General features: G+C 57.0%; 2 protein-coding genes across 5 annotated transcripts in view; one reads left to right on the top strand and one right to left on the bottom strand.

Moving 5' to 3' along the window:
• The first annotated feature begins 200 nt into the window (after positions 1 to 200).
• Positions 201 to 11,114, top strand: POLR3H (RNA polymerase III subunit H). 2 transcript variants are annotated; one of them, XM_003419740.4, is made up of 7 exons: positions 201 to 268; positions 551 to 667; positions 3,493 to 3,589; positions 7,460 to 7,546; positions 8,055 to 8,118; positions 9,629 to 9,830; positions 10,799 to 11,114. In XM_003419740.4, the coding sequence occupies exons 2-7, from the start codon at positions 557 to 559 to the stop codon at positions 10,850 to 10,852; spliced, it is 615 nt and encodes a 204-aa protein (XP_003419788.1). In that variant the 5' UTR covers positions 201 to 268; positions 551 to 556; the 3' UTR covers positions 10,853 to 11,114. The 2 variants fall into 2 exon arrangements, with proteins under 2 accessions (XP_003419788.1, XP_010597607.1); XM_010599305.3 differs by having other exon boundaries at positions 222 to 268; positions 546 to 667.
• Positions 11,115 to 12,342: 1,228 nt separating this feature from the next.
• Positions 12,343 to 26,753, bottom strand: part of ACO2 (aconitase 2) — a 60,725-nt gene continuing 46,314 nt past the window's right edge. The window contains exons 5-18 of one of the 3 annotated variants that reach the window (XM_064283448.1): positions 24,126 to 24,284; positions 23,739 to 23,889; positions 22,373 to 22,477; positions 20,974 to 21,065; positions 19,568 to 19,673; positions 18,314 to 18,471; positions 18,026 to 18,099; positions 17,380 to 17,491; positions 16,374 to 16,496; positions 15,959 to 16,114; positions 14,891 to 15,082; positions 13,777 to 13,909; positions 13,159 to 13,280; positions 12,343 to 12,800 (exon numbers count right to left, since the gene is read on the bottom strand). In XM_064283448.1, the coding sequence (XP_064139518.1) occupies positions 12,666 to 12,800; positions 13,159 to 13,280; positions 13,777 to 13,909; positions 14,891 to 15,082; positions 15,959 to 16,114; positions 16,374 to 16,496; positions 17,380 to 17,491; positions 18,026 to 18,099; positions 18,314 to 18,471; positions 19,568 to 19,673; positions 20,974 to 21,065; positions 22,373 to 22,477; positions 23,739 to 23,889; positions 24,126 to 24,284 (1,818 nt within the window). In that variant the 3' untranslated portion in view covers positions 12,343 to 12,665. The remainder of the gene's footprint in view (positions 12,801 to 13,158; positions 13,281 to 13,776; positions 13,910 to 14,890; positions 15,083 to 15,958; positions 16,115 to 16,373; positions 16,497 to 17,379; positions 17,492 to 18,025; positions 18,100 to 18,313; positions 18,472 to 19,567; positions 19,674 to 20,973; positions 21,066 to 22,372; positions 22,478 to 23,738; positions 23,890 to 24,125; positions 24,285 to 26,753) is intronic. The other 2 variants (XM_010599304.3, XM_064283449.1) reach the window with 2 other exon arrangements.

Below are 26,753 nucleotides of genomic sequence, written 5' to 3' on the forward strand. Positions count from 1 at the left end.
AGCCCAGGAGACAGATGATGGGACCTGGAGTGCGCAGTGGTCGCCTAGCAACTTGAAAGCGTGGTCTTGAGGATTGACGGCTCCCAACGGGCTAAGGGGAGGCTCCGCCCACCGCCGGGTCCCTCCCGGGGCACGCAGCCTGTAGGTGGCCCCGCCCCGCGTAGAGGGGCGGGCAGAAGCTTCTTATTGGCCCGCTCCCCGGAAGCGACGGGATTCGGATCCTTGCCCAGAGCTGGGCGGCCGCGGGGCGGCTGCGTGTGGGAGCCAGGTGCGTGGCGGGGGCGCGTAGCGGGGATGTGGGGGCCGAGGCGGGCAGCGCGTGGCGGGGGCGCACCCCTGGCGCTGGATGGGGTGGCCCCGGCGCGGCCTGTCTCCTCCCAGTGCGGTAGCGGAGCATGGCCCGCTCAGGACACCCCCAAACCCTAGCGTGCAGCCCCACCGGCTGGCTGGGGGAGGGGGTCTCAGCGATTAGGACGGCACCAAGGGGGCTCGGGGACTCCCACCGGCCCCAGGCCCGGGCGTGTGACCCACCCTGCCGTTCCCAGCGCAGGCCGGGATGTTCGTGCTGGTGGAGATGGTGGACACCGTGCGAATCCCCCCGTGGCAATTTGAGAGGAAGCTCAATGACTCCATCGCCGAGGAGCTGAACAAGAAATTGGCCAACAAGGTACTGGGTCCACGGGGTCGTGGGCCGGTGTTAGCACGGAGGGCTCGGTGCGGGCCTGGGCTTGGTCATGCCAAACCTTGGCCTTGGGCAAGTAGCATATTGTCCCAGAACCTCAGTTTCTCTATCTGTAAAAGGGGGTGGAGATAATCCTTACTGGGTTTGAAAAAGGGCTTTGTAACTGGGAATGGCTAGATTACAAGCTTCCGAATTACTGTGCAACCCTGGACAAATCACTTAACCCTCTCTAGGCCTCAGTTTCCATTTTTTAAATGGGAGCAGAAATTTCTGCCCTACCACATTGCTTTCGTGAAGATCAAAGGCACTGGTAATATAGAGCTAATGGTCAGGGGGTTTATGCACTCATTTCTGCAAGAAATATCTGCACGTTTTGCATGCCAGACCTGCAGTGCAGGCTCCTCAGAGGCTTCCCAGGGCCTTTTCTGTCCTGACCCTCCCTGGGTTATTCTCTGTCATCCTCTCCTTAGCACTTACCACACTGTTATTTCCTTGTATGTTTATTTACTTGGTTGTTGTTGTTCTCTTTCTTACTCCATGAGGGCAGAGACCTTGTCTGTCTTCTGTGCACCTAGCACGGACTACCTGTTCCATACTTGTCAGTTAATAGAATGAATGGAGCTGGCAAGGTTCTGCCCTGTAGTCTGGTGGGAGAAGCAGACATGGAGAAAGGGTCCCGTAGTTGAAGGTGTGGTGACAGTTGGGGTGAATGAAGGTAAGAACATGTGTCCACAAACCTGTGGAATGAAGGAACTTCACCTGGAATGAAGGAGGACCGGTGGTTCTGTTGGGGAGGTAGCATGTCTTAGTCATCTACTGCTGCTATAGCAGAAATACCACAAGTGGATAGCTTCAATGAAGAGAAATTTATTTTCTCACAGTCTAGTAGGCTGGAAGTCGAAATTCAGGGCATCAGCTCCAGGGAAAGGCTTTCTCTGTTGCCTCTGGAGGAAGGTCTTTCTCTTCAATCTTCCCCTTGACTAGGAGCTTCTCTGCACAGGAATCCTGGGTCTAAAGGACATACTCTGCTCCTGGTACTTCTTTCTTGGCGGTATGAGGTCCCCCTGTCTCTCTGCTCTCTTCTTTCTTTTATATCTCAAGAGATTGCCTCAAGACAAAATCCAGTCTTGTAGATTGAGTCCTTCCTCACTAACACAACTGCTGCCCATCCTCCTTCATTAACATCGTAGAGACAGGATTTACAACATATAGGAAAATGACACAATACTAGGCATTATGGCCCAGCCAAACTGATACACACATTTTTGAGGGACATAATTCAATCCATAACATGGCACTTGAGATCTGAAGGTGATGAGTTAATTGGGGGATTTGTTTTTGGGGTTGGAGGGCACTGGGCAGAAAGAAGAGCTGAGCAGGCAGAGGAAATAGCATATACAAAGGCCCCGTGGCAGGAGGGAATATAGCACCAACCATGGCATGGAGGAGGCTGGTGTGGTTTAGGCAGAGGAGGAGAGGGGAGGGAAAGCTGGAGAGGTGAGCGGGGGCCAGGCCTTGCCATGCAGGGCCTGGCTTGAGCCTTAGAGCAGTGAGAGGTGATGGGATGAAAAGGACCCAGAAAGAGAAGGATTGGCTGGCATTAGACAGGAGGCTGAGGTCACAGCAGGGAGGAGTAAGACGTGGGGGGTGTTAGGTGGTGGGGAGAACTCATAGAGGCCCATTGTGGATGGCTGCTGTTTACTTTGTGAGGTAGAAGATTAGGAAGTATGTGGGGGAACCAGGCGTTGTGGGGGTGGGGGAGGTGTGAAAAAGCCCCAGAAGGGAATGCAGTCCCTTTGGAGTACGGGTCCTTCACCAATGGAGACAGGTCTCTTTGGATGTGAGTCATTTGAGAGGAGGCCACACAGAAGAGGTTCCGTGGCCCAGCCAGGGCCAGCCCACCTCAGACCTCATGGCAGTGTGGTCTGGCCATGACTCTCTGAGCTCTCGCTAATCCTGGATCAGTCCTACCAGGTCTCTGATTAGGGAGTGATGACGCTGGTGGCAGATGAGACACTGAGTGGTCAGCTGTTTGGAGCACATGGGGTGGGGATGGGGACATGGGGCTGCCTAGCCCTCACCCTGTTCTCAGCCAGTCTCAGGGCCTGTGGCCATGTCTGTGTGTTTGTGTCTGAGACTTTGCGGGCAGGACAGAGATGAGCTGCAATCTTGACACTCTCTAGGCTGTGAGGCTCTAGCATGGACTTTGGGGCATTGGAACGTGTGGGTTGAGCCTGACTCCTCTACCACTCACCGTTCTAAGGAATTGCAATGATCTTTGACTGGTTATTTTTATTTCCAGCATATGTGTCAGGCACTGGGACCCCGGCTTCACATCCGTTATCTCTATTTAACAGCCTGCAGGCTGGTATTTCCTTTTTCCAGTTGGGGAAACTGAGGCTCAGTGAGGTGAAGTGACCCCGTGAAGGTCACACAGTGGTGGTGGAGCTGGGATTGTAACCTAGGTGGTCTTGTCACCAAAGGCCCTGCTCTTTCTAAAGTCACTCATCCTTTCGAGGTTTCTTCCCCGTGGTTACCTCAGGGGCAGCCAAACTCATTTCTGTCTGTAAGCAGGAATAATTATACCTGCCCTGTCGTATGAGGTCTCAGGAGAGACTGCCTGGGCAACTGTGTCACTATCGGGGGTGTGGGTATATACATGCGTGCGTACACGTGTATGTACACATATGCACACAGGTTGCGAACTGGGTCATTGTGGGTGAGTTGCGCGCAGGTTGTGAACTGGGTTACTGGGTGGGTGAGCGCGCATGTCCACGAGTATATACGTGTGTGTACACATACGCACACAGGTCGTGTACAACGTGGGACTCTGCATCTGTCTGTTTGACATCACCAAGCTGGAGGATGCGTACGTGTTCCCGGGGGATGGCGCGTCACACACCAAAGGTGGGTGCCTTCTTTTCAAGGGGTGTTGGGTTTCTTGGGGCTCAGTTTTCTGTAGCAAAAAGTCACACCCCAGAGGGCTGAGGGTGGCGCGAGTCCTGGGCTGGGGGTTGGTAGACCTGGGCCAAGTTCTAACTCTGCCAGGAACTGACTGGGTGACGATGGGTAGACCCCTCTCCTCTCTGAGCCTCGGTTTCCTCACCTGTAATACCTGGGAGGTGGGGAGGGTGTTCTCAGGGCCTCCTCCAGCTCTGGGATCATGGCCCCATGTCTGCACACCCTTTGGTCTCATCTGTAACTGAGTCCTGCCCTGGGCCTGGCCCTCAGGGTGCTCACTGTCTGTTGGGGGAGACAGGCCACCAGACAAGTGATGACAACAGTGACCATTGCAAGGTTAGAAGAGTGGAGGGCAGAGGGGAGTGCAGCTGCTCCTCCAGGGAGGGGATGGTTGGGGTGGGTGGGGGTGGGTCTTGAGGGGCAGTGGGGTATAGTGGTTAAAAGTGTGGCCTCTGGATTCAAATCTCAATCCTGTCACTTATCAGCTGTGTCTTGAACAGGGTCAAAAAAACCCAAACCCATAGCCGTTGAGTCAATTCTGACTCATAGTGACCCTGTAGGACCGAGTAGAACTGCCCCATAGGATACGTTGAGTCACTTCCACCACACAGTGACCCCATGTATGTCAGAAAACTGTGCTGCATAGGGTTGCCAGTGGAGGAATTTTGGAAGCAGACCATTAAGCCTTTCTTCCAAGGTGCCTCTGGGTGGACCTTTCAGATAGCAGCCGAGTGCGTTAACTGTCTGCGCCACCCAGGGACTCCCAAATGGAGTTAACAGAAGCTTTCCTACCATGGGACTGCTGTGAGGGTTAACAAGTGAACACGTGAAAAGCCTATAGGATAGAGCCTTGGCACATAGCAAGTGCTCCATGGCTCATTGATTTGAATTTTCTTGAGCTCTTTTCTTTCCCCTGCTGTCATCTGTATCAGCTAGCTTTTGCTTTCTACTAAATGACCCCAACACGTAGTGGCTTAAAGCAACCAACATTGTTCTTCCGATTCTGTGGGTCAGCTGGGTGGGTCCTCCTGGCCTGGCTGGGCTGGGCCACCTGATCTGGGGTGGCCTGACTGTCTGGTGGTTGGGCAGGGGCCTCAGCTGGGCTCACGTGCTCTCCAGAAGGCTAGACCTGCCTCGTTCATCTAGCAGGCTCAGGGTTCCAAAGCACAGCAGAGTGGGAGCCCCAGTGCCCAGGTGCCCTTGAGGCCTCTGGTTAGGTCACATATGCTTATGTCTCATTGGTCAAAGCAAGTCACTTGGCCAAGGCCAGCATCAGGGGATGGAAACAGAGACCCCACGGTGTGAGGAACTGCAAGGTCACGTGGGAAAGGGGTGTGCATCTGGGGATGGGAGGGGCCAGCCCCCAGAACCTAGAAGGATCGCAGCTGTGACTAACGTCAACGGGACATCAAGGGACATGGTCCGCTTGAGGTAGCCTCTCAGCGAGGAGCCAGGCATTCTTCACTCTTCTTCCTGGATGGAACCAAGGCAGAAGTAGAGGGCCAGAGGGCCCATGGATACATTCCAGGGCCTGGGGCTCCTTAGAAATGCAGGTTCTCCACTTGACCAGACCTACTGAATCAGAATCTCTGGAGGTGCCCCCAACCCAACTGTTAAACCAAGTGCCGGGTGATCTTTGCACAAGCCCACGTTCTGAGGAACCCAAGGCGCCCCTGCTGTAGTCCATGCTGGTCAGCCTCTCAGGACAGATGTCAAGCGATTCCAGAAGGGGCTGTGAGGCTGCCTGGCCTCTGTCCAGGAATCCAGAGACTTGGTTCGTTCCTGTGGGTGGTATTGGGCTCTGCAGAGATCCCTGGAGAACAAGCTGTCTCTGTAGGGACTTAGTTTTCAGTAGAGAAAACTAAGACTGTCATGTAAAGTCCACAAGGGCCTCTGTTGACAGAGAAAGACACTGTCAAGTGGTCTCAGGCTGTGCTCTGGCAGTTCTGACTCTGTCTGCCCTCGTGGGGACCTTGGGCAGCTCCACCTCTCTCAGCCTCATTTTCCTTATCTATAAAATGGGCACCACGCTTGTAATGTGAGGCTTCTCTCAGCCTTTCGAACACGATGTAGGGTGAATTAATACTTTGTGGCGGGGGAGCAGTCACCATGCTTTGAGAATGACCCCTGGCCCTGGGCCCCCTCCCCGTTGTCGTTCCACATGGCCTCAGCTTGTGGCTGAGCGTATGCTGAAGGAGAGTCTCGGGGCACCAGGTGACTCCACACTTTTGCCTGTGTGTTGAGAAGTAGTCGGTCATTTGCCAATGGCCTCAGCTTCTTTGCTCTGTGACCCAGAACAGGCTGCTTTACCTCTCTGAGGCCCAGTCTCCACATCTGCAAACACGGTGTGATAATAATAATAGCTCCTGCCTCATAAAATGGGTGTGAGGCACAAATGAGAAAAGCCACGGGAAGCTCTTTGGTCCAGCGCCTGGCACGTCGTAAACACTCACAAAATGTTGGCCTTTATGATTTGTGATGCTGACCCCGATTGAATACCCTTACCTGGTGTCAGGCCCATGTTCCAGGCCACTCGACCTGGCCTCCCCTGGGAAGCCCCTCTAGGCCTGTTCCGCTCCCCCACCTCAGGCTGGGTTAGGGCTCTGTTTGAGCGCCTCCTCTCTTTGTGCCCAATTTTGACTGGTTGTTCCTGACTGGGGCTCCCTGGGGACAAGATTTGGTGCTGTCCCATCTCAGCCCAGTGCCCCACACACACCTGGTAGAGGCGCAGTGAGGATTTTTTAGACCAGCCAGTCTATGTGGGGATGGGGTTTTTCCATCCCGTGGGTAAGTGAGCCCAGGCTGCCCTTGTCCTGCGTCCGGGAGGACAGCACGAGGCTCCAAGTTTGCTTGAGGTTCCCGGCAAAGGGTTGTCTTCAGGAAGGCTCCTGCCTGTCTCCTCACAGGTGGGGGTGAGGGGCACCAGCCAGAGCCACAGGGAAGCAGGGAGCCAGCTAATGCTGGCAGACCAGGCCGCCGAGGGTGCCGGTGGCAGAAGCTTGTGTTGGGGGAACTAAACCTGTTAAGTCTATGGCTGGGAAGGCAGGCTTCAACCTGGCGGCCCCACCTGGTGGGTACAGAAAGACCTAGTGGTTCCCCTGAGGCTCTATGGCTGTGAGCAGGCTACCCAGGCTTTCCAGCCCCATCCTCATCCACACAGTGGGATCACGACCTCTGTTACAGGGTGGACCATGACCGGCAGCCTCCATGTTAATCTTGGTCCCTGGAGGGGCTCAGGCTGATAGGGATGGCCTCTTTGGGGCTTCCTCCAGCCTAGGGGTCAGAGTCTGGGACGTGAGTGTAGACCCCACCTGGTGTGTTCCTCGGGTCAGGTGAGGGGAAAGGAGAACCCTCAGGGGCATTTTGCTCAGTGTGAGCTCTGCCTCCCCCCCGCCCCCCCTTAATTTCAGGGCATTTTAGCTTCCCGTTCCAGGTCTGTGCTCTGCCTGGGGCCGACTGCCAATCAGCAGGAACCAGGGAACTCGTTTCCAAACCTTGCTCCTTTTCCAGTTGCTTTTGCCCTCTCCAGAGAGCCTGGAGGAAGGCCGGAATTGTTGGAGCTTGATGGCCCAGAATTGGGGTCCTGGTGTGACGTACGTGGCAGACGTGGGAGCCAGCCCTTGTCCTGGGGCTGAGCTAGGGCCTGTAGGGGATGGGTGAGGGTGCTGACAGCTCAGGCAACTGCTCCGGGCCCACAGGGGGCTCTGGGAGGGGCCGCTGGGCAGGGTCTCAGAGCAACCCCGTCAACCTCGGTCAGCGGTCCTGGCGAGGAGGGTTGGCGCCTGCCTGTTGCTGATGTGTTCTCTCCATTTCCAGTCCATTTTCGCTACGTGGTGTTCCGCCCCTTCCTGGACGAGGTTCTGATTGGGAAGATTAAAGGCTGCAGCCCAGAGGGTGTGCACGGTAAGGCAGTCCTGACCCCTCAGCCAAGACCCGGAGCATGCCAGGTGGGCAGTGGGCATCCCTTTAGGGGTTGGGATCAAATACAGACTGGAATCTTCCTCACACTGTCAGAGAGGCCTACTGCTTCTCTCATGCAAGTTCTCTCCTTGGTTTATGGCGTGAGGACCTCGGCCCCCTGTGCAGTGTCACCGTGAGGCTATAACACGGGACCTCAGGGTGGGCATGAAGCGGGTGGTGGTGACTCAGGTCTTCAGAGCCCACTAGTCCCTGTTGTGTGCAGTGTGCACCTCAAGTTCTGGTGACCAGTGCTGGGCTGTGCCCAGGGCTGCGAGGGGCATGGGCGGAGGCCGTGGGGTCGGGGTGGGGTAGGGCCCAGTGTCCTTTGGTGACAACACCTCCCCGGTGGGCAGCACAGGACACGGCATGGCCTGCTGAGTAGCAGGGCTCTCCGTGTGTGACTGTCCATGGCCAGCCCTGCCCCACGCGTCACCTTCTTTCTCTCTCCCAGTCTCTCTCGGTTTCTTTGATGACATTCTCATCCCCCCGGAGTCGCTGCAGCAGCCGGCCAAGTTGTATCCTCCCAAGGTTAAAGGGGTCACAAGGAGCTCAGGCCTCTCCTGGGGTGGCCGTTGGTCCTGTGATCTGATGCTGCTGGCCTCTGTGCCCACCCCTCCGGCCTGCACTTTTGTTCTAGAAGCACTGACCTGCCTGCACCTCCCACGCTCACGACAGTGTCCACAGGTCTGCATCCAAGAAGACGGTCAGGCCTGGTGGTGTAGACTCTGCACTGCACAGCCTCTGCTGTGTCTTCCCCCGGAGCCTTGCCTGATTCACCTACTCCCGGCCACCCTGGGCTGGGTTCTTTCTTTCTCCTGGGCTCCCCCATTGTCCCTGCCATCCTGCCTTGCTGCTCTGAAGTTCCTGTGGTCTGTCACTGGGAGGGACCCCATCTTGTCACAATCGTACCAGCCTGGCACAGAGGAGAGGCTATGTGAACTGAAGCTTCTGGGGTGGCTGTCCATCCAGCACCGGGAGGATCCTGCTAGTGGAACAGCCACCAGAGGGCAGCAAGGCTTCTCGGTGTGGGCTCCCTGAGGGACTGGGCGGGGGTGGAGGGGAGCCTTGGCTGAGCCTGTGTAGGCCCAGGGGCAGGGTGTGTGTGACCTGGGCCTGGGGCAGGGTCTGTGTGTTGCCTGGCCTGAAGGCAGGGTCTGGGTGTGACCTGGACCAATCTCTTCACCATGGGCTCTGGGCTCTCAGGCCAGTGAGCCCCCATCCCACTATGTCCTGGCTGAGAACTGGCCAAGTCCCTGTGCTCCTGCCTGCCATGTGGGATGGTCGTGCCGATTGGGCAGGATAAGGCATAAGGGGCGTGGGTCTGCACCACACGGGAAATGTGCAGAAACCATCAGCTAACGTGAGGCCTGACTGGGTGCCGGGTCCTGCAGAAAGCACTTTATTTTCACTTAGTCCTCACAATGACCCTGGTAGGTCTTGTTACAGTCCTTCCTTTGCAAATGGGGACACTGAGGCACAGAGAGGTTGGGCTTTCCTTGTCGCTGCACAAGGCTGGTGGGTGGTGGACTAGGTCAGGACTTGGCAGTTCGTCTCTGAGGGGACATGTGGGCTTTGCATCAGACCTGGCCAGGAGCAGACCCTGGGGGCAGGGAATGGGCCTGGGCACTGGGGTGGTAGGCACGGAGTCACTCCCCATCCTGAGAGGTAGGCCTCACACTAACCTCCTTCCTGTTCCGATGTTCCTGGCCATGGTGCCTGGCTCGGGGCCTGTGTTCTCAGCCTGGCCCCTGGCCCCTGAGCTCCTTTTCCCCACCACGGGCCACAGGCCTGGCCCAGCCTTGGACTCTTGTTTTTACACATGGGGCTAGGCTCTGCTTTTCCTGTGACTTCCCAAAGTGATATAAACCTGGGGTTTATGCTGGGGGGAGGGGTAGTGGACGCTCTGAGGGAACCCAGGAGCCACACCAGTGCTCCCAGATGGCATGAGGACCCCACTGGACCCCCATGAGCCCCACAAGCATTCCCCAACTGCCTGGTTGTTGCCTTGACCCTGGGCCCTGCCAGTGACGAAGCAGAGCAGGTGTGGGTGTGGGAGTACGAGACGGAGGAAGGCGCACATGACCTGTACATGGACACTGGCGAGGAGATCCGCTTCCGGGTGGTGGACGAGAGCTTTGTCGACACGTCCCCCACTGGGCCCAGCTCTGCTGAGGCCACGTCTTCCAGTGAGGAGCCGCCCAGGAAGGAGGCGCCATACACGCTGGCGGTGAGATGTCCCGATGTTGGTGGAACCAGCAGGGAGCTGTGTGGTGGGAGAGGCCAGGAGTGTAGATGTGGGGCTCCAGAGCCTTCTCTCAGCAGGTCAGGGTCCAGTCCCTGGTGGTATGGTGGTGATTAGGCGCCCACTTCTCCTGTGAGCCTGTTCCTGTAGGCCCAGCTTGTAATCCCGGTCACAGCCCTGCTGTGAGGCCTCGTTGTGTGGTAAAGCCACAGTGGCTATTGTGGGGATGGACCAGAGTCAGACCCCTCCCTGCAGGGATGGCAGGGCCACCGATGCATGGGTTTTGAGGGTGGAAGAAACCAGGAAGGGGCTGGGGAGAGTGCTAAAGCCCAGCAGGGAAAGCTTCAGGGGCGAGCGAGCCTCAGAGCTGCTCCCACCTGGAGACAGCTGCAGCCGGAGGCAGGGGCCGCTCTCGGCCAGCGGTGCTGGATGCAGCAGCTGGGGTTCATTTTTTTGCCTTTTACCGCCCACGAAGCTGGTCAGTGATAGATGAGGAAAGTGGGATTCCAGAGGCCTGGGATGGGAGGACTTTCTGGTGTACGGGGTCCCTGAGTTGTTCTAGGGAGGCCACTGTGTCTTCGTCAGAAATCTGGGTGGCCAGTGCCTCCCCTCTGCATGTGTTTGGTGGCCAGACCTTGTTGTCACTGGGCCTTTCTGGCAGGCCTAGACCCTGGTGACTTGCCTGGGACTGGCCTGCTGGGTACCAAAGGGTAGGGAAGGGTACCTGACTCCGACTGAGGTCTTGGAACACAGGGCCAGGCCCCTTGTAAACCCGCACCTCCTTATAGGCCTCGGTCGAGGTTGGGGCGGGAGACGTGAGGGTTCTGTACGCTGCAGTCTTGCCAGTGGGGAGTGGCAGTGTGACTCCTGGGCTCCCTCAGTGCAGTTGTGCCTGCCCTCCCCTCCAGCCCTGCCTGTGGATGAAGTTTGCCTGTCCTCTCTTCACCCGGCAGGGGTCCATCAGTGAGCCGGGCCTGGGCCTTCTCTCCTGGTGGACCAGCAACTAGCCCTGGGCGTGACTGCAGATCCTGCCAGTCCAGCAGACCCACCCTACCCTCGGGAAGGAGGTGAAGCTGGCTGGGAAGACACGCAGCAACTGAGGCAGATGCCAGGAGGAGCTTTCACCGCCCAGAGCTGGAGGTGGGAACGAAGTGCCTGCAGCTTGGCCTCCGCCTTCCTTGCCCTGCTTCTCCAGGAGCTGCCTCCAGTTTCACTGCCCCCATGGACCTCAGTGACAGCAAAGACTTTTAGTAAACAATGGACATATCAGTGGGGAGGGGCCACTGCTGTCTCTACCAACGGCCAATGTTGTGATCTAAGGTCACTGAGTTGCTGCAGCTGGGACAGTGTGTCCTCAAATCATTTCTGGATATGAACCGCCCACCCTCCAAAGCAAAGCAGGAGGGTCTGGGGGTAGTGAGGGCTCTGGGCTTTGGGCTGGCCCAGCTTGGTGCCTACATGATGTCACATGGAGGGTGGGGCTGGCCTGAATGAGAGTCTGACCGCTAGGAGCACCCCCCTCAAAAAGCATTTGGAGTTGGGGTGGGGTGGCCCTTGACCTCAGCTGAACCAGCCCCTCATCAAGATTTTGGAGGCTAAGGTGTACTGGCCTAGGGCAAAGAGGCAGTGACCAGGCTTGTTCTCTCTCCCGTCACACCAGTGATCCGCAGGAGGCCTGGGGCCAGCCGGTACCCTCACTCAGCTCCTGCCAGGAAGGCCCTGTGGGTCTGCTGGTGCCGCCACAGATCTTGGCACCAGGGCAAGCGCCACAGTTTGTTCAGCGGAGCAGCCTGGCCAGGTTCCTCCTGCTCCTTCACCCACTTCTGCCCGGACCAGGACACCCATTTTGTAGTAAGGCTTTTCCTGGTCATGTGGTCACATTGTCTGTGGCCCAGGCCAGGCGGCAGCATGTGGAGGTGCTGGGTTGTGTCAGCAGGCATCACCCTGGGGAGGTGCAACAGCCCTGCAGTGGCTCTGTTCTTTATCACCTCCTCATGGGCCAGCCGTGCCCCGGGCAGACTCACTTCCAGGGCCCTTGGGTACCAGAGGGCCAGGTGGGATGGTGCCTGGCGTGTTGGTGACCAGGGGAGGCGGCAGAGGGTCTGGTGCAGGAGCTGGGCTGCATCACCACAGGGCTGTGGTTCTGGCAGCTGAGGCGGGCCTTCTGAAGACCCGCCCTGGGCCCCAGCAAGGAAGTACAGGAAGCCCAGATGAGGAGGGGAGCGGTCCTGTGGGCGGAGGTGGGTCTGGGCAGGGAGGGGGGCTGAAAGGGGACTGGGTGTGGTGCTGGGAGGCCTTCTGTACCACAGCTCTGGCTCCTCTGCTGCAGTGTCCACCTACAGCCATGGCTGCTGGGCCTCCACTCCCCTCGCCTGAGACGACCCTCTTGGCCCCTGGTGCTGACAGCAGCACAGACACCAAGCACACACAAGTAGCAGTCACTGAACTGTGATTCTTATTTTCCTGGCAAGAAAAAGTTCTCTCAGATCCTTCAGCTACCAGTGAAATGATCAGGCAGGAGAAAAACTTCTTTCATGGCTATCTTGTCATAAAAATAAATAGAATGTACAGAACTGCTTAAGATCTGAACCAAACTAGAACCGGGAAGGCAGGGCGGTTTGAAAACCCCCGTGTTCACTTGGTGGGCTGAGGAGGGGAGGGCAGGAGTGTCTGATCACACCGTCTGGGGCAGGACACCGTGGCTGGCCTGGCTCAGGTCCGGTTCCAACAAAGCACGCGGGCTGCATTTATAAATGATGCTGAGCCGGGTCCAAGGTGGCAGGCAGGTGGGCAGCGGGTGAAGTGGCTGGGTGACGGGTCTCAGTGCTGCAGCTCCTTCATCCTGTTCAGCGCACTGCCGGCCCGGAACCACTCGATCTGGGTTTCGTTGAAGGTGTGGTTCAGGAGGATGGTTTCCTGGGTCCCGTTGGGGTGCTTGATGATGCATTTCAGGGGCTGTGAGGCAGGGAGACAAGTGTGGGTGGGCCTGCTGGAGGATCAGGGTGCCCAAGGGAGAGTCCTGGGGCCAAGGGGGCTTTGCTGGGGATGGGCTGTTGGCCCTCAGTGCCAGGCCATGATGGTGAGTGGACAGGGGAGGGCCTGGCTGGCCCCACCCTCCATGAGTAACTGGCTCATCCTTCCCTCCTCTGGGGGGTTGCCCGGAAAGTTCCAGAGCCCTTCAAACTGTCACAAAGGGGAGGGGCCAGGCCAAAGGAGGGGAGGAAGGTGGCTGTTTCCTACCTATCCCCTTAGGAGGGCCTGGGGAGCCGGGGGGACGGCCTGACCTGCCCACCCTCCAGCCCTCCTCCCTGACCTTGCCAGGGGCAAAGTCCTTCAGGCCCTGGATGGTCAGCTTGTCCACAGGGTGGATCTTGTTGTAGTCTGCTGGGTCAGCGAAGGTGAGGGGCAGCAGGCCCTGCTTCTTCAGGTTGGTTTCTGGAAGGCAGAGGGTACATTCAGTGGTCAGGGGCAGGGCCTCTCTGCCCTATCTTTGAACAGGAACCCTCACCCCAGGCCAGAGAGCTTCCTGCTCCAAATCCAGTCGGGGCTCTGGGAGAGGCCCAGGGGAAGGCACAAGGCCCAGGTCCGCCCTCTCCCCGTGATGGCAGTTAAACTGTGTGTACTGGTGACTGTCTCCGTGAGGCTTTCCTTGAATAAGGCCCAGTTACAGTCAGACCAGATGCCTGGGGTTCAGCTGCTTGGGTCCGCAGGTCTGGAAGCAAGACCAGTACTTGTCCAAGGTGGGAAACAGTGGGCATGTGGGACTCACTCAGGCAAAGCTGAGCAGGGCATGAAAGGGCCATGGGGTGGGGGACGCACAAGCAGACACAATCTGGGAGCCAAGCACTAGGCCCACTGCAGCCACTTGGGCTGGGTGACCCAGGGCTGTGAGATGGGGAGGAGGGTGATGGGGAGGCCTGGCTCGGCTCACCATGGATCCTGGCAAAGCTCTTGGTGATGATGGCGCGGCCCCCAAGGTGTCGGGGTTCCAGTGCTGCGTGCTCCCGGCTCGAGCCCTCGCCGTAGTTCTCATCTCCAATCACCACCCACCTGATGCCATGTTTCTGCCAAGCAAGTGGGTATGAAATTACCAGGGAACGGGGGCTCCCAGGTCAAGGAGCTAAGGGGCCCTTTCCTCAGCTGCTCTCTAAGGGGAGGTGAAGCAGGGGTGCCCTTATCAGGCACAGCCCTTGTTGCAGTGGGAATGAGAAGATGGGACCCACCCAGGGAAGCTCTGGGATGCACTGGGGTCAGAGGGGCTGAAAGTGCATTTCACACAGAGGCAGGTGTTTGAGCCAAAGTGTGGATGGGTTGAGGCCCTGGCAGCTTGGGTGGCTGCAGGAAGGGGCTTCCTGAAAGCTGTGGGGCTGTCCACAGCACTGGAGCTCCTTAACTGAAGAGCTCCGGGTGGCCTCCTGAGTGGATAGTACCCCACCCTGGTGTACCCCTCTGCCCCAGACAGCCACCACGAGGTGCCAGAGGACCCTGCAGGGCCAGGTGTTGGGTTCAGCCCAGGTTCTGTTAGTTTCTCAAGACAGAAAAGAGTCTAACAGCCTGGGACGCTGGCGGCCTCTCAGTGTCTCCCCTTGCCCCCTCCCGCCCCGAGGCAGAGCAGCCTCCCTCTGGGTCTTGGGTCCTACTGGCCCTTGGATCATCTACATGCTTGTTGTGAGGCCTCTGTTGCCCCTTTCCCTCTCTGGGCCTCAGCTTGCGTTTGACTTCCCCCTCTCTGCAAGGTCTCCTCCAACCCTCTTCTCGGGTCTGGGGCTCCTCTCAAGGAACCTTCCAGGTAGTGCCTGCCTTGTTTGTGGTCTAGCAGGAGAGCGGGGAACAGGCTCCACCCCACCTGAGTGGGGCCTCAATTCCTTCACCTGCTAACAGGGCCCTGAGGGCAGTGCTCAGGGGAGGAGCTGAGTGCAGTAACCTTCTGAGGACCATCCCCCGGCCCCAGGGCTGGCTGGCCTCCAGCTTGTCCTCCCCGTGCCTGCCCTCCGGGCCCTTGGCAGAGTGGCTGCTGGGCACTGCCCCCACCACCTCTGCCCCACCTTGTAGAAGCGGGCAGTATCAGGGACAGGGCCAAACTCCTGGGTGACAGCGTTGCGCACGGAGTTGGCCTTGCCATTTTCAACATTGATGGCACCAATGAGCAGGTTGTTGGAGATGTTGTCCAAGTGCCCGCGGAACTTGAGCCAGGGTCCAGCAGCTGAGATGTGGTCAGTGGTGCACTTCCCTTTGACCTTGGGGAGGTGAGCAGAGAAGACAGAGGTCAGGGCTTGGCCTTGAGTTGCAGATGAAAGGAGAAGCCCTCTAGAGGCAGGCAGCAGGCCCCAGAGCCTGGGACCCAGCAGGGTGATAAGAAGCAGCCCTGCTTTGTTACTCAGGGCACATGGGCTCAGGCAGGCCATCACCCATTCCCTCAAGGCTTCAGCTGCTCAGTGAGATCTCCAGGATGGGATGCTCCCTCATGGACAGGGTGCTCAGTGGGGGCACAGGCTGGTTGGGAAAGACAGCCAGTGCTCGCTTGTTTGCCCTATAGGGCTTGGCTCCCAGCTCAGATGTTCAGACTGCAAGGCCAGCCACAGACCCCATGGCAGACACAGCAGCCAGGGACACACCTGCATCGCCAGGAGGCACCGTGGTCTCCTCTGCCATGTGGGCACAGTACTGGCTCACAGAGTGCCTGCAGACCCCTTTGTAAACAGCAGGTATTAACATCTGAAGCGGGTGTGAAGCTGCTGGCCACACCTCAATGGTTGGCGTCTACTTGGCTCCCAAACAGGCCACACCCACTAATGCCCAACTGTAGCAACAATCAATGTGTGGGGGTCACGCCTGCCCACCCCACTAAGGTGGCTCTCCCCAGCTGCTGCCGGGTGGCTGAGAGCCCCAGACTGTGGCTGGCCAGAGCCAGCTCCGCCCAGCATGGGGCCATGGAGAAGGGTCTGGAACACTGGGCTGCGCTGCCCTCTCTCCTCTGTAGCCAAACGTCCATTCCTGCCCTCCGGCTTTTCCCCTCCTCCTTCTAGGGGCAGCAGCAGTTAATGGCCCTGCTGAGGCTCAGGGAGCTGGGGCCCCTGGCCAGCTGGGGGTGTGCTCCCCGCCGCACGGCTCACCTTGATAAGGATCTGCAGGTCCTCCAGGTCTTGGCCATCCCACTTGTCAAAAGGCTCCAGGAGCTGCAGGCGCTGGCTGCTGGGGCTCACGTCCACCCGCTGTCCACTGCTGTCCTTGGGGGGGTGCTGATAGGTGTCCTGCCCAGGGTCAAACTCCTGCAGCAGGGAACAAGGACATATTGGGTGCTGGATCCTTAGCTCCCTCTCTTGCGAGGCCAGCTCCCCTGCGCCCCAAGCCTTTCCCTCCCAAGTCAACAGAGCTGCCTCGTTCTCATCCCTCCCAAGTCAACAGAGCTGCCTCGTTCTCACCCCTCCCGCGCAGGGGGTGGGTGAGATGGTGGAAAGAAGTGCCTTGGCACGAGGAGCACCAGGCATTCATGGCGGCTGCCAGCAGAGGGCGGCAGCGCTTGCTCACCGCCTGGGGAAGCTCATCTGCATCCGGGGCCTCCAGCCTGAACTTCTTGCCATCCTTGCCTGTCAGGAAGTCAGTCTCTGGGTTGAACTTGAGGGTGCCGGCAATGGCCAGGGCTGTGACAATCTGAAATGGAGTGGCCGGCTTGCTGGTCAGCACCAAACACCGCTCCTGTACCCCACCCAGCAGAAGCCTAGACAAATACTGAGAACGGGGCTCAGGACATTCTCAAGTCCTCCAGAGCCCTCTTCTCAGAAGCTGGAGCTGCAGGAACATACGTGGGTCTACAGGCCACTGGGCCTGCACAGGACTCACAGATCCCAGGGCGATTCTAGCCTCTGCCCCTCCCCGCTGGGGGCCTTGGGCTGCAGGCTCCTGGGGAGCAGGGACCACAGCACAGCAGAGATGGGTGGGACCCCGGGACTGGGAGAGGCCCAGCACCCTGGGCCACGGGCACAGGAATGGCAGGTGGATGGAAATGCCCCTAGGTGGGCAGGGCACTGAACACTCAGAAGGGGCCATTTAGCAAACTCTCATTTAAAAACCCAAGCCAAGAAAGAGCGGCCACGTGCTGACAGTGGGTGTGGCAGGACCCTGACGTGCTCGTTCAACAGTCACAACCACGAGACCTAACTTTCAGTGGGCTCTGGACTCTCTCCATCTGGGAAAAATCCCGGCCCTCCTCTAGCTAGCTGATGAGTTTGGCCAAGTCATGCCACTTTCCTGTGCCCACTGACCCCGTCAGGTTCACGAGAAGGGTGCAACCCCAGAGCCCATGGTCTTAACCACTAACTGTACTAGTGAAATGTCTCACAATTGCGGGAGGGCGGACAGAAAGCGCCCAGGGAGTGAGGTGCTCAGATAACCCCTTGCCCTGTGATGCCCATGCTCCTCAGCTGCCCATGGGGTTAGAAGCTCTTGACCCAAGCCCATCTCCTGCCTCCCCTGACCCTCCAGCAGGGCCTGCAGGGGCAGCCCCTGGCTAGCGCCTGGCTGGGGAGAGCATCACCTCCGGGGATGTGACGAAGGCATGGGTCTCGGGGTTGGCATCATTGCGGCCGGTGAAGTTCCTGTTGTAGGAAGTGACGATGGTGTTCTTCTCCCCCTTCTTGATGTCCTTTCTGCCAGGTCAGAAGGGACAGGGTTAGGGACGCCTGGCCTTACCACCGTCCCCTCCTGAGGCCAGACGGGCTGGGTTCCTGCAGCACGTGTCCAGCTCATGATAGAGGAGGGGAAAGGAACGACCCTGAAGAAATGGCCTCCTCAACGGGACTCACAAATACAGAGCAGGGGACCCCCAGGCAGGCTGAGACCACACAGTGGCAAGTCCTGACCCAGGCCGAGGTCTCCTGACCCAGTGCTCCCTCCACCCCCCCAAGCCACCTCCTTTCAGAGGTCCATCCGAGCCCCTGGCTGTCCATTCAGATGTGGCTCTCTGGATTGCCTCCTGCCAGTCCAGGCCACATGGCCACTCAGCACCTCTCCAGGGCTCTTCCTCTTTCCTTCCAGCCCAACTTTCAAGTCATGCCTGGGAAAACCTTCACATGTGCACTAGCCCCTGAAGCTAGAAGCCTTGGGCTTGAGTCTCTTCTCTCCACCCCAGTAACATGGCCCCCAACATCTGAGGCTCCGCACCAAGAGGCATTATCCCTCACCGGTCCCACTGGCCAATGCAGGGGCCACAGGCGTTGGCCAAGACGATGCCGCCCACGTCCCGCAGGATCTGCGCCTGCAGGGAGAGGAGGGGACACAATGGTCGGCAGGTGGCTGATGGGAAAGGGTGGCTCAGCAGCCTGAGGGACAAAGAGCTGCACTGGAACCCAGGGTGGCCGCCGGACCTATTCCAGCCCTGGGGCTGATAAGGCTGTGGCTTGTCCTGCCCTGAGGTCACATTATTCCGTGGTGGGTAGGGGGGCCGGGGGCAGGGATACATGGGCACTCACATAGCCATCCCGCTCAATGGTGGCACGGATCTGCTCAGAGCCTGGTGTGATGGTGAACTGGGACTTGCACTTGAGCCCGTGGGCCAGTGCCTGCTTGGCCACAGCTGCCGAGCGCCCCATGTCCTCATAACTGGAGTTGGTGCAGCTGCCGATCAGACCTGGTGCATTGTGGGTGGTGGGGTCAGAGGTCAGAAGGAGACAGTAACCAGAGGTCTCCACCTGACCTCACATTATCTAGACCTGGCCAAGACAGAGTCTAACTATGCTGGGCCAAAGATGGTTTTTAACAGACAAAAACTGACGGCAACCTCAATACCCACCAATAAAGGACAGCCATGTGATGGAAGATAATGAAGCCATTAAACATGACTCTGAACAGCACATGTGCATATACGGCCTGTGTTTCTGAACACCCAAGTGTATGTGTGTACACACTACAGGGCTCACACCGAAACACCGCTGCTGGGGCTTCTAGTGGATGCTAGTTTTTTTCTTTTAGACTTCTGAGTGTTCTTTGATTTTTTATTGTTTTATAATCAGGGGGGAAAGTGCTTTTAAAAAGTTTATCAAAGTTATTCAAAAAGTCAATAAAAACTAGACATTACACTGTCCACCAATACCAAGACAGTCTCCTATCAATTCCGTGTCTTTTTTTTTTTCAAATTATTAAAACACCAGTTTTTTTTTTAATTTATTCAACTAATAAGAGTGAACACTTATTTTGCAACACTTTTTGCCAGACGCCGTAGAAAGCACTTTTCACGTATTAACTCATTCACCCCTCGCAACAACTTTCCAGGGCTGTAAGTATGACAGCCCCATTTTACAGATGGGGAACTGAGGCACAGGTCACCCAGCTGTACTGTGCCGCCTCCCTAAAGTGGCAGATGTTGGTTCTATTAACATGCCAGCATGTAAGTAAAATAAAGCAGCCTATATGATGGCATGGTTGGCATGGTTACATGTTTGTAAAACAAAGAAACGTACACATGGAAAAGTGTGCAAGAAAAGCTGTCTCTCCTACACTCATTTCTGGTTGGGAGTTGAGATGAGGGGTATTTTAAAATTCTTCTTGCTGTTAATATTCTCTATGGTGAACATATATTTCCATAATACTAAGGAAAGGTCATTTTTAAAAAAGCTGTAAAGAAAACACTCCCTCAGCAGGCGCCTGCTTTCCAAGGACCCCATGGTGGTACAGGTGATCCTCTACACCTGAGCCACCCGTGCCTGACAGGGGTGGGAGGTGCTCACCCACGCGGATGTCCAGGGGCCATCCTTCCTTCTCGGCCACATTACCCACTTCTGCCACAGGGTGGGCCAGGTCGGGGGTGAAGGGCCCGTTGATGTGCGGCTTCAACTGAGGAAACAAAGATGCAAGGCGTGTCAAGAGCAGAGTGAGCCCTCACCTTGGCACGTGGATGGCTTCCACCCTCTAGGGTCTGCCTGGCTCCCACTTGCCAAGTCCCTACAAAGGCCCCGGGAAGCCAACTCCTCTCCTAGGGCTCAGCCCTTGTGACAGAAGCCCCTGAGCCTCAGCAGGCTCTGCTCAGGTGCCGGCGTCAGGAACCCCCTGGCCTGCAAACTCATATCATCCCCACTCTGCAAGGGAAGGAGCTGGAGCTCAGAAGCGACGTGTCTGCTCACAGACACACAAGCTTGGAGATGGCAGAGGCATGGACGGAATCCAGGCTGCCAGCTTCCTAAGGCCATTATCCCCCCTACCATGCTGCTGCCTTTGGAATCTTTTAACAAAAATGTACTGTTTTGACATGTAAAAACGTGCTCATAAAAAAAAAAAATCCATTGCCATCGGGTTGATTCTGACAAGTAGTGACCTATAGGACAGAGTATAACAGCTGCATAGGGTTTCCAAGGCTGTAATCTTTATAGAAGCAGACTGCCACATCTGTCCTGAGGAGTGGCTGGTGGATTCGAACTGCCAATCTTTCAGTTAGGAGCTGAGTGCTTAACCTCTGTGCCACCAGGGCTCCTTCATGTGCTCATACTTATTAATAAATGTGAAGCACTGAGCAAAGTGCCAGGCACACAGTAAGCACTTGGTAAGTGTTAGCAATGGTCATTTCATGAATTAATTTACTAACCCCCGCAAGGGCCTTATGTTTCACAGATGATGAAGTGAGGCCTGCAGAGGTGAAGTGGCAGGGCTGGGATTTGAACCCATGCAGACTGGCTTCAGGGCCCAAGGCCTTGACCTTTCTGCTCTGCTGCTTCTGTTCCTACAGCCTGCCTTTCTTCTGGCATTGCGATGCCAGCTCTGGCCTGCAGCCCTCAGGGCCCCAACCTGGCTCAGCCCCCTGTACAGGTGGGCTGATGAGCTCTGACACCGATGAAAACCCCCCAGGGCCAAGTCTGGGCTTTGCTAAGCTGATGTGGGGCAAATCAACTGTTCTAAACCAGCCACCTCCCCGCACTTCGAAGCCATGTCTCCCCAGACCCAGCCCATCTCCGTTTCAGCCTGCTTCAGGCAGCAGTTTGCAGGGGTACTGGGCACCAAAGGCCCAAGAGTCTGCTGGCTGGGCAGCCAGGGACCCACCCTGATCCTCCTGAGTGCTAAGAACCAGTGGCCACTAGAAGCCCCCAGTGACGCCTAAACTCCCCACCCTCAGAAATTCCTGGGACCTGATTCCCTTCCTCACCTCGTTGAGGTTAATTTCAATCAGTTGGTCGTAATGGCAGCCAGGGTCAGGTACCAAGTGATCCTTGAATTCCTCAGCTATACTGGCAATGTCTGAAATCAACAAGGGAGGAGGCTGAAGCATGTGGACCAGAAAGTGGTCTTCAGAGCCCCATCCATCCGTCTGTCCATCTATCCATCCGTTACCTGGCACTTGCCAGATGCCAGGCCCTGGGCACTGAGAGGACAAATGAAGGAACGAAATAGCACAGAGCACTCTCCTGGCCCCAAGGAGCTCCAATCTAGCGAGGAGCTATCAGTGAGACACATGAATGTAGAGACTCAGAGGAAAAACACCCTACTGAGAAGCTGAGTAGATGGAATTTTGAAGGAGAAGTTACTTGATAAAGGGAGGGGAAGGGCCTTCCAGACAGGAATCCATGTGCTCTGACGACAGAAGCAAACAGAGGAGCAGTCCCCAGGGCCCCAGCCTCTGGCTCTACCCAATGGCCTTGTTCACCTCCCTCCACAGGTGCCAACGACCTCTCCCCCAGACCTTGCCTCCCCCACCCCAGCTCATCCTCCTGGGAGGGTGATGGGGAAGGAATCCCAGCCAGCTACAACCTCCTCGGGAGGGCGATGGGGGAGAAAGGTGAGCTAGAACCTTCTAGGGAGGGTAATGGGGGAGGAAGCCCATCTACAACCTCCTGGGGAGGGTGATAGGGGAGGAAGGTAAGCTAGAACCTCCTGGGGAGGTGATGGGGGAGGAAGGCGAGCTAGAACCTCCTGGGGAGGGTGATGGGGAGGAAGGCTAGCTAGCACCTCCTGAGGAGGGTGATGGGGGAGGAAGGCGAGCTAGAACCTCCTGGGGAGGGTGATGGGGAAGGAACTCCAGCCAACTACAACCTCCTGGGGAGGGTGATGGGGGAGAAAGGTGAGCTAGAACCTCCTGGGGAGGTGATGGGGGAGGAAGCCCAGCTAGAATGGCCTGAGGGTAGCATTGGGGGAGGCTGGGCAAGTGGTTCTTGTCCCAGTGTTTTTCTCCTCCCCCTGCTACAGCAAGAATTACAAATAGAAGCAGATCTGGGTCATTTCTGAAGCTTCGTGTGGGGGCACCAGGAGCCAGGCCAAGAAGACCTAGCATTCAGCCATCCTCCCAGGTCAAACTCAAATTCCAATCCTGAGGCAGAGACATCTCATACTCAGATGACTGACCCCTTTAAGAAGTTGATGACAGCCACAGACACACTACTCAGTAAAGTCACACACGCAGAACTTCCATACACCTTCAGTGGCTTCTCAGAGCCTCTGAAGCCAGTCATGAGACACCAGGTTGGGGGAACAGCACCCACTCAAGGGTACCCTGGGAAGGAGTGTGCAATCCAACTGTTCTGACCGCACACCCTGCCCGGCCAGCTCACCTGCCCGGCCGGTCTTGTTCAGGTATTTATTCATCCTGTGGTTGTAAGGGAACACTGAGGTGGTGGCCCCAATTTCTGCACCCATGTTGCAGATTGTCGCCATACCTGCAGGTAAACAGAACTCGTGGGGCTGGCTGAGCAGCTAGGCACGGCCCCCCAGGCCTTGGGGCAGGGGACATGCATCCCTACAGCCGAGGGCTAAGACCAGGGCCAGGGAAGGGAGGCCCAGGAGCCAGAACTCAATGTCCTGGCTCTCAGTGGCCACTGAGCAGGATGGACAGAACACTCTGCAGACCAGATGGAGATGGCCACCAGGTCCCACAGGCCCATCTGGCCAGACACTGCCCAGTTGTTACTGTGTCCACTGTGCAGGTGGGGACTGGCTCACACAGGTTCAAGGTCACATCATAAAGCAAATGCAGGTGCTGGCACTCGTGTCTAGTCTGTCTGGCTCACATCCAGGCCTCCCTCTTCCAGCCACGCCAAACTGCTACATGGAAACTGTTCTGGGTCTCAGGTTATCAGCAGGAAGACTGGAATAACATCTACTGTCTGCGTCACAGAGCATCACCCGGGACAGTCAAGGCTGACAGATACACTGACTGCCCTCAGAACACTGCGGCACGGGGCTGCTAGGACACGGGTGTGGGCTTGCTATCAACTTCCTTGCAGAGCTGTTCAATGGTGGAGGGCTACCTGTGAGAGTGAGCCCCTCACCACTGGGGGGGGGCGGTGGTACAAGGGCTGGTGGAACAGCAGCTCTGAGGGGCTCGGAAAGTCTAGATTGGACAAGCTTGTTCCCCGTCCCTGGATGTCTCAAGGGCCAGAGAGCAATGCCAGGCCACCTCGAACAGTGGGGAGAAATGAGCTGGCTCCTTCCTGTGTTGGAGGCTAACTGTCTTCTATAATCTCTACTCTAAGGGAATGAGCGAGGCTCAAACCCCAGCCAGGAAAGCTGTGGGCTGACTCCCCACTCCCACCACCACCTCCCACCTCTGGTCTCTCTGGGAGTTCCTGTTCTGATCACCCAAGGTAGCTCAGGGCCACGGCCAGAGCCCAGCTCCTGAAGTCCTGGCTTGGCCTCTAACTCTGTGTGGCCACAGGGAGGTTACTTGCTCTCCCTGAGGGGGTTCTCATCTCCTTTCCTCATCTGTGTAAGGCAGGGCCTGGACCAGACAATTTCTAGGTCTGCCTCCAAACTCGCCTCCACCTCTAAGTCTATGACTGGATCTCCTGAGCACCCAGTGAGTCTCGCCAAGTCCCCAGACTATCTTAGGGGACGGCAGTTCACTGCTTCCACTGCTCAACTGCAGGCCCCAGAGGCCCAATGCAGGCTGAGGGCCACATCCTGCGGCCACCTCCTCACCAGTGCAAGAGATGGAGTCTACGCCAGGCCCATGGTACTCCACAATGGCGCCCGTGCCACCTTTCACTGTGAGGATGCCTGCCACCTTCAGGATCACATCTTTGGGGGAGGTCCAGCCAGAGAGCTTACCCGTCAGCTTCACACCAATCACCTGGGCAGGAGGGCGAGAGAGCGCAATTACAGGCCATGGGCTGGGCCACATCCAACTAGGGAGTCAAGGCACCTACTTGCTGCAATTCTCATGTCTGCTGACTTACTCCCGCCTCCCTCCCGAAGGGTTCTGAGGCTGCCCTAGGCCCCCCATTCCTTTTGACTATCAGATTTTACATTCATCCCCCACATGCTCCCCCCTCCCAGTCACCCCAGAACGCATCCTTCCATCCTCACCTTGGGGCACTTCAGCTCCCAGGGGATCCCAGCCATGACGTCCACTGCGTCGGCACCCCCAACCCCAATACAGATGCCCCCCAGGCCTCCCCCATTGGGGGTGTGGGAGTCAGTGCCAATCAGAAGAACCCCAGGGTATGCGTAGTTTTCCAGAATGATCTGAAAAAGAATCCAACATCTTAAGCCGAGAGGCCCTCAGCAGGAGAATGGAGGTAGGGCCCAAAAGGGGTCTGCGAAGCTGTGCCCACGACACAGGGCCACACTCCTCCAGTGTGGGCTCAAGTGGGGCAGCACCATTTAATACAGGGTAGCTCTAATGTGGCCAGGAAGAACCAGAGACTCGGGGGACAGTGGCCTGGGCTCCTGAGCTGCTCTGATACTTCCCAACTGCAGGACTTGAGCCCGTCAATGACCTCTTGGCCTCTGGTCCTTACCTTTGGCACAGGAATAAGAACACCTACACCACCTTGACCCAGGGTTGTGGTGAGAACCAGATGAACTGGGATAGAAGAATGTACCCTGTGATGGGTCCAGGGACAAACGTAACTCTGTGAGGCGCTCCTGACAACACTCCATGTGTCATATGATGGCCTGTGCAGGGTCTGCGGTGTGCCTATCCAGCTTCTCAAGAGGTGGACAATTCTTTCCGGAACTGGCTCCAACCCCCATAAGGCACCTAAGAATGTGCACGGCAGCGGATGGGAGCACAGTGGTCACATGGTTTTCCACTGCTGGGCTGAAGCATAGAGGGTGCCTCCTCCCACCTCCACATCCTGGAGGCGGTTCTGAGAAATGAAGTGACTTGCTCAAGAGTGTCTGGGTCAGACAAGTGCCAGAGTCCATGGTCTTCCCACCCCGGAGACTACCTCTGACCGCTCTAAGACCGAGAGGAGCCAGGAAGGAGGGTCCAGCTGCCCCGGCTGTCAGGCACTGCATTGAGGGCCTGTGAAGCCAATGCTGCCTTGGGGTGCACCCTCCAAGCAGGCCCCAGACAGAGTCAAGAGAAAGCAAACACACAGAGTAGTTCTGGGCAAAGCCAGGCAGGGCTCTGCCTCACCAGTGTGTACACCTTTCCACCCTGGTGGCTGGCACCAGCAAGACGACCAGCTCTCAGACAGGAGGCAGAAATCAGGGGTATGAATGTGTCCTGTTTTACTTCCTCATTGTCTTTCCCGTTTCACAGGAAGGCAGGGCTATGTGTTCTCACTGAGGCACACATTCCGTCTGGGAAGGGACTGGCAGTGAATGTTTCCCCCAAAACCTTTGATAACAAAGGCAGTGGAAGTACAGGGTTGGCTACCCAAGCATGGCCCTGCCCAGTGCCCGAGCTCCTCTGAGGTGCTGGGTACTTCAAGGGCTGCAGGGTACTCTGGGAGAAGCTCCATGACAGGAGGCTCATGTCCCAGGCTCAAGCTCTGGCTCCACCTCCTGCCATGTGTGGTAGGATTTTGGGCAACTCACATTGCCTCTCCAAACCTCGGTGTCCTCATTTATAAAAGACAGCTAACAACTACAACTACCTCATCAGATTATTGCGATGACTCAATGAGATCATGCGTATTAAGCAAACAACAGTGCTTGGTACAGAGCAGGAATTTGACATTTTTATTCATTTGTATTTTTATTAATTATAAGTCAGCAAGAACCATAATCTGAGATTCTGTGGCTCATCGATCAGGTGGGAGATGTGAGAGCAAGGTGTAAAGGGCTCTGTGAACTGCCAGGAGCCTCTGGGTGGTGGGCGGGCTCCTGGAATGTTGCAGAAACCCCAGGGCCTCTGCATCTAGCCAAGGTCTCTTGGAAAGGTAGAAGACCTGGTCCTTCCGCAGAAGTGTACAGGTGCTGGGAAAACCCTAACAAACTCCCTTGCTTCAGCCACATGCAAGGATTGAAGACCAGTTAATCTCTAAAGCTCCTCAAGGTTGTGAGGTCTGATCCACGAAGACCTTCAGGATGGTACTTTGTGCAGACCACAAGTGTGCTCTGTGCCCAGAAGGGGGAGGTGAGCACAGGCCTGAGGACTGCAGACAGTGCCACAAGGGAGCAGGTCATGATGGGGCCTCGCAGGTCGGCTGGATGTGGCTGGGCAGATGAGGGTGAGGGGGAGTGTTTTAGGCCAAGACTAACACCTAGAACATAAAACTGGTAATTCAACCATCCTCCATACACCCATACTGAGGACCTACTCTGTACCGACCTGGCCTCGGGCCCAGAGCCAGTGACGGAGAAACATGCCACAGGCCCTGTTCCCACAGCACATGAGGTCCAGGGGAAAGCACCTGGCACCCAATGGGATCATGATGTGAAGGGTCCCACAGAGAAGCACACAGGGGAGGAAGCCCCCAGTGCCAGGCCTGGGGGAGGCAGGAGGCCTCACATGCGGAGGGGGATCTGTCAGGCCAGCCAGGGACAGGGCGCTCAAGGTAGAGGAAAAGGTTTGGACCGAGACGGGAGAGTCCCCCCACAGCAGGAGGTCAGAGAAAAGTAAAGCTGCACAGCACGCACAAGAGCCCTGGGGATTTTATGTTAATGAACGAGCAGATCAGGCTGTCCGCTTAGCTGGTGGCTGGGCAGCCCCAACCTAGCCCAGGAGCCACCGGGAAGCCTCGGTCACTTGTGCTGAAATGG

Source organism: Loxodonta africana, chromosome 4 (assembly GCF_030014295.1).
Source record: "Loxodonta africana isolate mLoxAfr1 chromosome 4, mLoxAfr1.hap2, whole genome shotgun sequence".
NCBI lineage: Eukaryota > Metazoa > Chordata > Mammalia > Proboscidea > Elephantidae > Loxodonta > Loxodonta africana.